Raw genomic sequence first — 12,524 nt, 5'->3', positions numbered from 1 at the left:
CTTCGGTGTGGGAAAAATGAATGACAATGGACAGCGTCTCCTTGAACTGTGCACGTACCACAATCTGTGCATCACAAACACATTCTTCCAAATGAAGCCACAGCACAGAGTGTCGTGGAGACACCCACGCTCGAAGCACTGGCATCAGCTAAACGTGGTCATCACTAGGCGTAATAACCTCAAAAACGTCCTTCTGACACGCAGCTATCATAGTGCTGACTGTGATACAGATCACTCGCTAGTTTGCTCCAAGCTCAAGCTGAGACCCACGAAGCTGTACCGCTCTAAACCTGCTGGAAGGCTCCACATTGACGCCAGGAAGACGGCAAACTCGGATTTTATATTTATCAACATAAAATTTAATTTGCCATTTTGTTGCCCAGCCACTTAGTTTTGTGAGATCTTTTTGCAGCTCTTTACAGTCTGCTTTGTTCTTAACTATCTTGAGCAGTTCAGTATCATCAGCAAATTTTGCCTCCTCACTGTTTATCGCTTTCTTCAGATCATTTATAAGTATAAATAGGTTGAACAGGAAGTCTTGTGGGAAGAGAATAGAAGACAAAATCCTGATGAGATCAGTTCTCTAAAGGAATTAATATAGAAGGACACTGGAGTGCAGCATTGTACGATAAGCTCTGTCTGCCACTATAGCAACACTTAGCTGTGAGGTGCCACTCTGCATTTTCAAAACACTTCAGAGACATCGGCTGATATTTGGATTCTACTGCCTGTTTTTACAGCTAGAAAAAGTAAGCGCAGAGAGATGAAGGGCCAAATTTTCAAAAGTGACCCTTAGTTCTGTTTGAGTGTTCCATGTCAGGATGTGGGCGCGTAGCCACTCTCTGACTTGGAGATTTTGTCAGTAATGTCTGCAGGTGCTTGTCTGTTTTAGATACCCTTGTGGTCTTGTCTGGGGGTGGATGGGGAGGGATGGACCTGCTGAACCACCTGCATCTTGAAATGAAGCGTTGTGGTGTCCTTAGGTAGCTGTGCAGCTTGCTACTGTTTTGGGATTCATCTTTTCTCTCCTTTGGGATTTTCTTTGGTTTTTGTTGTTTAACACAGTTTGTGCTTTTCTGAGAAGGGTAGTGTCCCCCTTCCCTTCTTCACTTCCCTGAGGTGGGTATTTTTCCCCCCTCGGGCCATGAGTATGGGTCACACCAAGACCTCCCCGACCCCGTCAAGCTTCAAAGCCTGCTAGATCTGCCATAGTTCTCTACCCCTCCCATCCCCCCAGTGACAGACATGCAGATAGCGGTGGGGATCCACAACAGACCCTCCACCAGTCACCCCGGCTTCTTCCCTGGCCGGGCCAATGTGGAGTCCATCTGGAGACCTGCAACAGATCCTCCTTGTGCCTGCAGTGCTTAAAGGAGGGAAGCTGAGAGCAGCTTCCCCACGTCACTGCTCCCTGCCTGGCTAAGAGCAAGTGGAGGGTCTGTGACTGTGGGAGGTGCCTGGCCCTGGTATAGAACCCATTAATTCAGGGAAGAGAATACTTTGAGATGTTGCAAGGGCTGAATAAGGTTTATAAGTGGGTTGATCATTTGAAGTATGCTGTCCGGTGAGTGGTAAGTAGTTTTATTAGAGAGAGGCTTAAAATATGTGAGTTCTCATCTCACAGGACCAGGCTTAGTCAGTTCAGGCCATGGGGCGTGGTGAAAACCAGTTTCCCAGCACTCTGATGAAATTCTTAGTGTGTGAACCTTTCAGCCAAGAGGAGAAATGACTTTTACATTCTCTTGTGCAAGAATTTAGGTTTTTTTTCAAGAGGGAATTGTTACTTGTTGGCTAGCACCAAATGCACTTCCCAGTAAAACGTTCCTTCCCTGCGTGTGAGTGTGGTCCCAGGAGCAGCCCCAGCAGATGTTTCAATTCAACAGTTAACGAAATTCCTTTCACTGTAGGCATGTTGTAATTCACTCAACATATATACTTGGTTCAGAGCAACCTAGCTAAGGTTTCCTTGTACCTGTACATACACTTTGTGCTTTGCTGGTGAGTGATCTTGCTAGTGTGTGAGCTATACCTCCAGGTCTGCAAAGAGGGTAGAGGCAATCGTATGTTGTATTCTTATTATTTCACAAATCAGCAAACAGTCGTGGAAACTGAGTGGCTCAGCAAAATTAGTGGCACCATAAATATGCAGAGACATTGGTGTGTCCTGCAGCAAGTGAAGCCATGCAAAGCCGCATAGGGTGAGCGATTAAAAACAAATACAAGTTCAGTGAATAAAAAAACTGCTGTAATTCACTATTATGGTTGAGCGTAAACATGGCCAAGCCATGAAATCCAATATCAAAGCCCTTGCTGCCTCTATTAGGCACGCTGCTTGCATTCTTGCAAATGAAACCATGTCTGTTCATTTAGAAAGTCATGGGTCTATAAGGTGAGTTGAGATCCACGGGCTCAAAGGCCGAATTCTCTACTGCTCCAGAGCAGAATCTGGAGCAGCTGAGGAGGGAAGAGACAACGGTAGCTCTTCTAAGCTGTCTTTCTACTGCCTGTACCCCTCACAGGTCCTAGACTAAGAGTTGCTCTAATTTCTTACAGCATGCAGTGGTCCCTAGATCCATTACATGAATCAGGATTGCTAAGGCGCATGCTCTGCTGCTAGCTTTATGCCACACAGTGTCAGAAATACCCAGTTCCTCTCCAGTGCTGTTTAGAACAACCAGAATGGGGTGAAGGCTTTGGTCATATAGTCTTTATTCGGTGTCCAAATTCTCAGCCATAAGATTGCCTCCATGGCCAGTGATTTTCATTTTCCACAGTCTGCTCTATCTCCTAGGGTCTGCAGGGCAGTCTTAGGGAAACCTTTTACAAAGCGCTGCCCCTTTCTGGGCATCGTGTGGTGGGTGAGATCTGCTTGAGTCTATCTGTACTGCACGGATGCTGTCCTCGGAGTCTGGAATTTCCGCTTGCCTCAAGCTGATGGTCTGCCTTGTGTTTCTAGCTTTGGGATTTAACTTTAGCTGCAGAATTAAACCCTGTTATACAGAGCAGCTGAACACAAAACCTCTCCTAATGCCTGGGGCACTGTGAGGTCTGTGCAGGAGGGGCGTGTGTAGGATTTGGGGTGTGAGGTCTGGAGGGAGGGGCAGGTGGGGGGTAGGAGGGTGGGTGCAGGAAGAGGGTGGGACTTGGGGGGTCTGGATGGGAGGGGTGCAGAGGCAGTTGAGGGGCATGGATCTGGGTGACGGGTTCACTCACCTGCTGCCTCCTGGACGCACAGCTCTGCTTCCTCTCCCTCTGTTCCCAGGCTCTGCCCTCCACTGCTCTGTTTGGGTGGAATTCTAGCCAATCAGAGCACTGGTATGAAGCCTCCAAGCAGGCTGCTGAGGCTGCTGCTGTTTCCCCCTCCCCTTCCTGTGGATGGGGGGACAGCGGTGAATGGCAGCATCGCCCATGGTCTGAATGCTGCCCTGGCTTGCCTGATCCAGCTCATGAAGCTTGAGGCTTCAAACCCTCCACCCCATCGTGGGCTGGATGCTATGAGTGGTGGGAGGAGTCCCAAGCCTCTGGGTCTGGATCTGGACTGTGGGCTGGGGATTCCCCCACCCCTGGTTTCACCTACTTGGCAACAATTTTTTGTTGGTTCATTGGTGGTCCTGTAAGATGCTTTTCACACTGTATTGGCTTTGTCTACCCATATGCAATCTCGCTTCTTATCTGCTGCAAGAATTCTGTAGTAGAGATCCAGAACCTACAATGAACAAGTGCCAAGTGGAAATCCAATAATATTTAAAGGTGTCAGATACTTGTCCAGTCATCTACACTGCCTGGGTAGCTTTTCATAACAGGCACTAGTAATTCAAAGAAAAATGTAAAACCTTTTCAATAGTGGCACACCTACATGTGAACAAGCAGCCCTGGTATAATTAGTACTGGTCCAGACACTAATGAAACTGGATGGACATGTAATCATTCAAAGTTACTCGGGTCCAGAAATGTGATCCTTGCACTATGAACTCCCAGTACAAAGAGGAAGACTCCACTCCCCCCGATTGTGTCTACTACATAGGAAGCCAGGGGCTTGCCAGTTAATGGTGAAATCTTCAGGACATCAGCTTGGATTTACAAATGGAGAGGTTGTGATGCTGTTTTTCCCCACCACTTATTTTCATGTAGTGTGCACTTGCCATGGACTTGTGTTTTACTTCCTAAAACATATCCCCAACCCTAAATAATCTGAATTTCCTACATTCCTGAACATTGACTGCTCATCCACTTTTCACTGTAGATAGATGGCTTGGAAGAGACTGCTTGTTTTACATGGTTTTTGTATCCATCCATAGATGGACCCAAAGTTGCGTCCGTCATTTGTCGACATCGTCAGAACATTGGAGGAGATCTTAAACCGCCTGAGAAATGAGGAGTCTGAAAGAGAGAGGAAGTTGCTGACTCTGGAAGGCACAGAGAGAAAACCTATCTCAATTTCCAAAGGTGTGAGTTAGGGGGGGTGCGTTTCTGCAGGGGCTGGCTGGAGATGACTATATAGTGAAATGTTTCATGTCACAGGTGGCAGCTCCTTCTACCCACTTCCTGTGAAAAATATAAAAACAGAAGTAAGATGGAAGGCTTTTTTTTTTTTAATTTTTCTCCCAGTTCCTTTAATGAACTCCATCTTGAGCAGTGTGCTGCACAAGCCCTGCTTCAGTATCTGATCATAAAGGAAATACAGTTCCCACTCTCAGACGAACTGATAGTCTACCTGGGTCGACACTGCCAGCCTGTCACCTCGGGTATTTCAAACACTTATACAAAAAGTGTTGGTGTGGCCCAAGTCCAGGAAGATGCTCCCCCAACAGTTACTCTTATATCACAGTGACCCCATGGCTTGGGCTACACTAGGCAGGTAACTTGGTTGCAGATATGCAATTCTAGCTACAGCAATTGTGTAGTTAGAATCGACTTATCTGCAATTGACTTACCTGGCCATCCTCGCTAAGGAAGATCGATGGGAGAGTTACTCCTCTCAACTTCCCTTACTCCTCACAATATCAAGGAGAACAGGATCAACTGCTGACCTCTGAAAGGTCAATTTTGCTCATCTCCACCAGGTGTGTGAAATAGAACCCTGAAAGATCAACTCTGAGCGGGTCAGTCTTCTGGGTAATGTAGATGTAGGCTGTATCTCGCGCTACAGTACTGCACTTCCTTTACCGGCCATGTTTTACAGAGAATGACTTTAGACAATTTATTGGCCCTTCTTTGACCTTTCCTTCCTTTTGTAAAGCCAAATGCCTTCGTACCCCAGGTCAGATTGTGCGCAGGCCTCTGAGGGAATGGAAGCATTTTAGCTACTTTTGTTCCGTTACAAAGGTATCCCCTGAGTAACTGATCAAAAGTACCTCCTGATATTGCAGTGTAAAGCTCTCAGATCTTGCAAATAGCCAGAGCTGGAAATAAGTGTTGCCACTCTTTGTAAAGCAGCGAGGGAGTTCCGGCAGGGATTCACAAGTTCCTGAGGATTTGGGTATAGCAGAATTGGATTTGGAAATAGACATTGGTGCACGATAAATGCAATTTTTCATGTCTTTCCCTTGTGGCACTTGGCTTGTCCCCACCACACCCTGGTATAAATGACAAATGTACATGTAACATTTGTGAAGTGTTTACGGGATCCTTCAGGACAAAGAGTACAGTGGATACAAGATCTGCTTGCCCAGAAAAGCTGTGAACTCCGGAGAAAAGATTAAAATCCCGACCCAGCTGGGAATGCTTGGTGGACTGTCCTGCCTTCCATTCCAGCGCTGTAGCACCACCTAGTGGGCAGAAGGAGTAGTGAGAAGTCTGCTGAGTTGGCAGCTTTTGCAAAGAGTTGTAAGAAGTTCTACACTGCAGACAAACGAGGGTGTGGTACCGTCTGTGGGACCCTAGCCATAGTGGGGTATTGGCTAGGAGAAAGGTCTGTGCTGTGGGAAGCTCCCCACCTTGCACATTTGTTTTTCTTCTTCCCCAGCAGCTCTCAGGTTCCCATAGTGATAGAGAGATATAACCTAGTATTCGTTAGCTGAGCACCTCTTTCTCTCTGGCCCAGTGAGGTCCTTGGGAGCACAATCTAAACCATCACAGGGTCTGAAGGAAAATTAGGAATTAGTCTGTCTCTCAAACAAAAAGAAGAAAATATCCCACTTCCCACCTGCTCAGTCAGCATTGCCCTGTGGTAGCTGAGAGTGACTTTCAGAGGCAGCACGTGCAAATTAACAGCAGTCAAACTACAGTCCCCCTAGTCTCTGTGCTGGATAATGTCCGGTGTCAATGCTCATGGAATCTAATCCAACCACTTCCCATAGAAAGTATTGACTTCTTTTGTTTTCACATTTCGCAGCATGAAGGTGTCTTAGCTATTGCGAAAACTTCACTCACACCATTTTCACGTTAGTGTTTTGTGCTCTAACTCTTTTTAATGGTCAGTTTCATCAACAGTTCGTGCTCCTAGGTTAGTTCTTCTAACGTAAAGAACTCAAAAGAGGCTGGGAAAAGACAACAGCTATTAACTGTCCCCTTCAAAGACCTGTTTGTTGGCCTGTTGGTTTACTGACATGGTACTTGAAGGGCCCTGAAATGTATGAATGCATTTTCATTCATATCAAAGTTTGTAAAACTCCCATCTCCTTTGGGTGTCCATTTCCCTGCTGCATTGTGAACTCAAAACTAACATTCCTAGTGTAGACAGATTTGACCATAAATAATAGTGAAACTGACCAATCAGACTGAAATGCAGAAAGCAAAAGTGCACCAGTGGTTAAAAGCAAATTCAAACTTCAAAATTACTTCACTGTGTCTAATGTAAGAGGTTAGTAGCACAGGGAAGCAGTAATTTTAAATGATTATTTCAGTTCTTTTTAAATTAAACAAATAGCAGAAGAATATGGCTCCTTCTGGCACACCTAGATCTGTATTGCTCCACATTCAGAGCATGTGCTGCATACGCTTTGGAATGGGGATAACAGAATTTCCCAATGTTCCTTTAATTCATGGATCCCATTCAAGTAACTCGAGAGTGTTTGTGGAGGACGCTCCCTATAGGAGAGCCTGATTTGTAAGTCAGGGGTCTCTCCCTTTCTTAACATAGTGACCCATGCAGAGTGAGCCAGACCACCATCACGTCTGGCCGCAACGCTAAAGGTTTTTCTCTTCTCCTATTCAGGGCTGAATGAAAAAGGACAAGGAGTAAAACGGTTGAGTTCCCTGGATGACAAGATCCCGCCCAAGTCACCCCGCCCACGTCGCAACATCCTGCTGTCACGCAGTCAGTCTGACATTTTCTCCCGCAAGCCCTCCCGCAAGATCAATGTACAGGACCCTTACTACACTCCAAGCAAGGGTGTGTCACGAAAAGTCAACCCCTTCAGTGCCAGAGAAGACCTGAAGGGGGGAAAAATCAAATTCTTTGACATGCCAAGCAAGTCAGTGATCTCCCTGGTGTTCGACTTGCACTCTCCAGGGGCAGGGGGCTGCCTGAAGGCTAGCCAGCCCCTGTCAAGGCAGGTTTATAGCACAGACTGGCAGGAATTCTCCTTCCCCCCTGGGAGGCGGTGTAGATCTCTCCCAGTCTCTCCTGAACTTCTGCATAAAGATTATGTCCCTTTTGGGGGTCTGTCTTCAATGATCAGCAGGTGCGACTCGACCCAGCTAGGGGCTGAGGTACGGCAAAAACTCCTGAGCAGCAGTAAGTATGGAGTCTCCGAGATCCCTCCCTTTCAGGCCAAATTGCACAGGCAGGATTCTCCTTTACTGCCAGAGCAAGAAGAGGACATGGACTGCTCCGATGGGCCAGAGTCCCAGGAGGAAAACGGTTTCTGTCCCGTTAGGAATACAAGTGAAGCTCCAGGATATACCCAGCCGCTTGTTCAGACTCAGCCTGAATCCTTAAGATACAAGGGGAGCTCAGCCCTGAATTCAGTCACCTCTGAGGAAGGAAGCCCGTTGAGAGCATTTGCGAGCTGTGCCTCCTCGGAAGACATGGAGGTGGAAGATGAGGTTCGGAAGAACTTACTGACTGAGGCTTCCAAGTCTCCTTTCAGTGTTAACCCCTCTGTGGGGCTGGACAGAGAGACATTGCCACTTGAAGTGCTGGATATGGACAGCTCAGCCCCTCTTTCACTGGCACCTTCTAATATGTCGGCATCTGGCAGCACACAGTCAAAATGTGACATTTAAAGAGGGCTTAAAAACCCACATACATTCTTGTGGGGACAAACTGTCCCCATTCACTTAGTTTTTAACTTTTTCCTGTAGTGCTAAGTCTTGGATACATCCGTGGATCAGAGAAACCAACATCAGAGAGGAGGCAGCAAAGCACATTGGTAGGGACAGTATTTTTTTTTTATTTTATTTAACTGTGTACGTCCTCCTTTAGCTCACCACAAGAGGCACACCTGGCATCCCCCAGGGCTGTACACAGCAGGAGCTGGTAATGTGTAAGTAATTTGACCCCCTGCATCTTTCACTTCGCAATCTGTCTAGTTGGTAAGTGTCAGTTCAGTTGGGATTCAGATGAGTTCAGTTCTGATATTGGAAGAATGGCTCTTGGATAGTGCAGGCAGGTAGAAATGCCTTAGCTCTCAGAGGATGGGACCTGGAAGCTCTCACCACTCAATTTGAACCAAGTGATTTGAAAAGCAAGAAAAACGCACATCTTCTGCTGGTGGCCCTCTGAAAATTTATCAGCTCCTCAAGTACTTGCTAATGACACGATTCTCTCCTGTATGCTGCTTCTTCCCTGGGATTCAGTTTCCTGATGCAGTGATGCTAGTCCCATTGAGACATGCTGGCTCAACAGCAGTGGAGACGGCAGCCTCATGTGCATCCATGGAGCAGACACAGCAGAGGCAAAAACAGTTGAGGTTTCCCCCATAGACACACCAGCCTGGGTATCTAATCCCTGCAGAGAAGGGTTGCTGTCGGTTTGAAAAGAGGGTAGCTCAGACACCAGGCGTATTCATTCTTTGGCATCTTGTGAAACTGCAAAGAAAGCTTTGTGTGGTGGACACGTGTCTGTGAGTAGCTGAACTGACACCGTCAGCTCTTTCCCCACTCACCCACCAAAGAGAACTCAGGGAACAGCTCATCACTCACTACTAACCTGAGCCAGGCTTGAATCGGTAACCCAGAGACAAAAGGGTCCTGTTACCTTTTTCCAGCCCTGCGAGACATCCCATTCCTCCTAATATGGTGCTGTTGTCCCTGCAATAATGATCTGCCCTGATTTAAACCAAGCAATTTGCTTCATAAGTTTGTCAAAGAATAGTAACCCAGTGAGCAATGGAAGCAGAAAACTTAAACTATGTCCGTGCAAACGTAAAGAAATCTTTTCTTTTGAGAAGGGGATTAGGACAGACTCACATGAAAAACTTTTGGCTTGTTAGAGACACTGAAAAAAATCCATTTCTCTCCATAAATTCTATATTGTGTATTGTGTTGGTAGCAAGCGATAGACACGCAAATCTCCATTTGCTTCTGCCTTCAGCAGCTGACTGTGGTGGTTTCAGCCAGAACGTAAATTTGAAAGAGACAAAAGCGTGTATAAAGCCAGCTCCTGTGGACATATTTGTGTGTCTGAGTCGGCAGTGGCAACATGTGGAAAGCTAATCCATGGCTATATTTCTCCAGCCTCCTGTATGATCCTTTCACCTGCATTTCCCAGATTAGAACGTGTGAGGTGTTTTGTCTGCGTTGTCATTCCTGCCTCTGTAAGACCGAGATTCACACTTGATAGTCCCTGGCACTGGAGCAAATTCCACCCCAAGTACTAAATTGGAAGCTCTTGTTTCAACACGGCAGCCATGGGAGAACTCAGCACTGATGATGAGAGAGGAAATATCAAACAATGGTATCCCTAGAAGGAAATGAGATTATTCCTCTCTTGCCTCACCTTAAAGAAAGAGGATGAGGAAAGAGGGGTTTCTGTAGAGACCAGCTAGGCAGGTTGGTTGAGAACGGGGGCATGAAACCTGAGTTTGTGGAGTGGTAAATTGTTGTCTGCTGGCCCAGGAATTACTTAAGATTTCCTCTAAGTGCCTGTGTGAGAGCAGGCAGCTGCCTTGCCCCTTCTCATGGACTGTGAAGAAATTAAATAAGAAGCCCTGGGCATCCTTGTGTTCTTGGCACAACCCTTATCAATGGGGCAGACCTTGGTCAGTTGGAAGAAGAAAATTCTATCCCTCATAAGGTCTTTTAAACCTTCTTTGCCTCTGCACTCCCCTTCATTCATAATGGGGCTGATTTCTAGAGCAATCTTCTTCCCCCTCTCTCTTTTCTTTGGCTGTTTTCTGTGCACTCTCTTGAGGGGCTACAGAGTATGGCGCTTCTTGGATGGCAGGTGTGCTACCCACATGCCTGCAGTTTCTGTGCAAGGCTGAGCAACTACCAAGCCAATCTAAGGAACAATCCTCCAGCGGATGCCTGGCTTGCAATGGTAATCTTTCACGAAAGGAAACCGTTATCGCCACCTTCTGTAGGCACCAGGCAGGGTTAGGATTGTGACTTCAGGCAAATGAGCAATAACAAGAAGTATTTATTTCTGGGAACCTTACTGGGCTCCAAGGAATCTAACCAGCATCCTCCTCCTGTCTTCAGTCCCACTGCAAAGACAGAGCAAAGAAACAGCACCTCCGCCTTTTGCTTTCATGTTTGTTCTTAGATCTTAAAACAGCGCAACAGGCTCTCACTGTGGACGCCGGTAGCACTGAAAGTTTGCCTTCACCTCTTCAATTAAACTTGGCTGTGAAGCTCTTGTGGTGACAGGAATGGGGTCTGTCCTTGGCTCCAGTCACAGTGACCTTTTCTGCCCTTGTATTTCCCAGCCATTATATAAACACCACAGTGAACAGTGTTATTTTCGGGGAAAAATATTCCACTGTCAAAACAGAAAGCCAGCTCTATTGTGCAGGGCCCAGCCCTGTTTCCAGCCCTTGGTGCTGAGTTGGTGATGGGGCACAGACATGCCCAGGAATGGTGACTGGTTGTTAGCGTGAAGTCTTTCCCAAGTACCAGCTTGCGTGGCAGAAGTGGCATGTGAATGTAAGTCTGTTTTTTTTTCAATTGGCGAGTCTCGTGGTTAAAACCTTTTGAGGTCTGATCTGGTTAATACTAATCACAAATTGTCCATCGGGCCACACAGAGCCGACTCGATTGGTTAGATGGAGGCTGTTCACTTGTCCCTCCCCAGGTGGTGGTGTCCGCTATGGTATTGCTAGTCGTCCATACTGTGCAGCAGGTTCTCCCAGCTGTTGACATACGACCTGCTAAAAATGAGTTCAGGCAAACCCTTTGTTTTATAGTAATACCATTGAAAGTTGTTTTGTTCCAATTTTATCATGTTTTTGACTTTTTAAAGGACACAATTCTAGCTTTTTAAAACTATTTCTAGACACTGCTGTGTTCCCTGAAGAAATCTAACTTAGTCACATTTCTATGTTGGATTCATGTAAATGTCGTCTATAAGCTATGTGTTTGTCATCGTCGATGACTGGTGACATACGAGCAGCGAACGTGGTAAATCACTGCCCCAAAAAGAAGCAGCTGCAGGACGAAAGGGCTACAATAGGTGTATTTGACTTTGCTGAAAGGTATTGATGTACAGAACGTTTCTTGCCAGTACAACTAAAGACACTTGAATAATTCCTGTTTGCACTTAATGCTATTGTTATACTGCATGTCACTACATTTCTATGCAAAAAACAATTAACCTTTCGGGGCAGGTGGATATTTGATTAAGTAAGTTTAAAGACCTTTGCAAGATGATCTATTTTCTTATTTATGAAGGAGTTTTATGTCTTAATATTTTGCAGTCTGTAAATAGCTAAACTTGTAATTAAAGGCTTAGGAAGAAGTTTGTAGCCTGTGTACAATAGTAAGTTAACACTGCCAGAAAAAAATCTTTTGCAAAACAACTTTTTTCCTAATATTGTGGATATTTATGAATATGTAAAGAAAGCAAATCTTGTTTTTATGTTGATTGATCTTCTGACTTTGATGTTTTTGAACTATGGAAATGGTGTATGTTTTATTGGAACTGAATAAGAAGTAACCAAAGATGAATCTAGTGAAATATTTTCATAATTTTTTCTTGATCAGTTTTTGTAAACTATTTCCCAACTTGCTTTCAAAATAAAAATAAAACAAAATGATTATTTGTGTGATCAGGAGAACAAAAGTGGAAAAATTGACTATCCCACAAGCTCAGTAAAGTGTTACCAGTTCCTAGATATGAAATGCAACTTTGGTTTCATATAGCATCTCTAGTTTTAAAGTGGTGAGTTACATGCAGTGTGCTGCGGGGGGGAGGAATGCAGCCTTATAGGTGCAGCCAGAGCAGCATTGGCCTTGAGGTTACAGATCCCCTGCCTCTTCCCAAAGTGTCCTGTGCTGCTGTGGAAATGGACTGTTCCACAGCATCAGAAGCCTGCCTTCTACTTTGGCAGCCAGCCAGGCTCTTGTGAAAGGATAGAGAACTCACGGCATGCATGGTACTGTAGAGAGAAGAAATGAGAGACAGGCCCAGAGCCTCACCG

General features: G+C 45.7%; 1 protein-coding gene across 1 annotated transcript in view; it reads left to right on the top strand.

Annotated features, from left to right (window-relative positions):
- The window catches only part of TESK2 (testis associated actin remodelling kinase 2), a 110,847-nt gene extending 98,706 nt beyond the window's left edge, over nucleotides 1-12,141 (top strand). Inside the window, exons 10-11 of the mRNA XM_075003535.1 lie at nucleotides 4,299-4,446; nucleotides 7,157-12,141. Coding sequence (XP_074859636.1) covers nucleotides 4,299-4,446; nucleotides 7,157-8,169 — 1,161 coding nt within the window. The 3' untranslated portion in view covers nucleotides 8,170-12,141. The remainder of the gene's footprint in view (nucleotides 1-4,298; nucleotides 4,447-7,156) is intronic.
- The last annotated feature ends 383 nt before the right edge of the window (nucleotides 12,142-12,524 follow it).

The sequence above is a fragment of the Carettochelys insculpta genome, chromosome 9 (genome assembly GCF_033958435.1).
Source record: "Carettochelys insculpta isolate YL-2023 chromosome 9, ASM3395843v1, whole genome shotgun sequence".
Taxonomy (NCBI): domain Eukaryota; kingdom Metazoa; phylum Chordata; order Testudines; family Carettochelyidae; genus Carettochelys; species Carettochelys insculpta.
The sequence above is the reverse complement of the archived record's forward strand: the minus strand, read 5'-3'. Positions and strand labels throughout refer to the sequence as shown.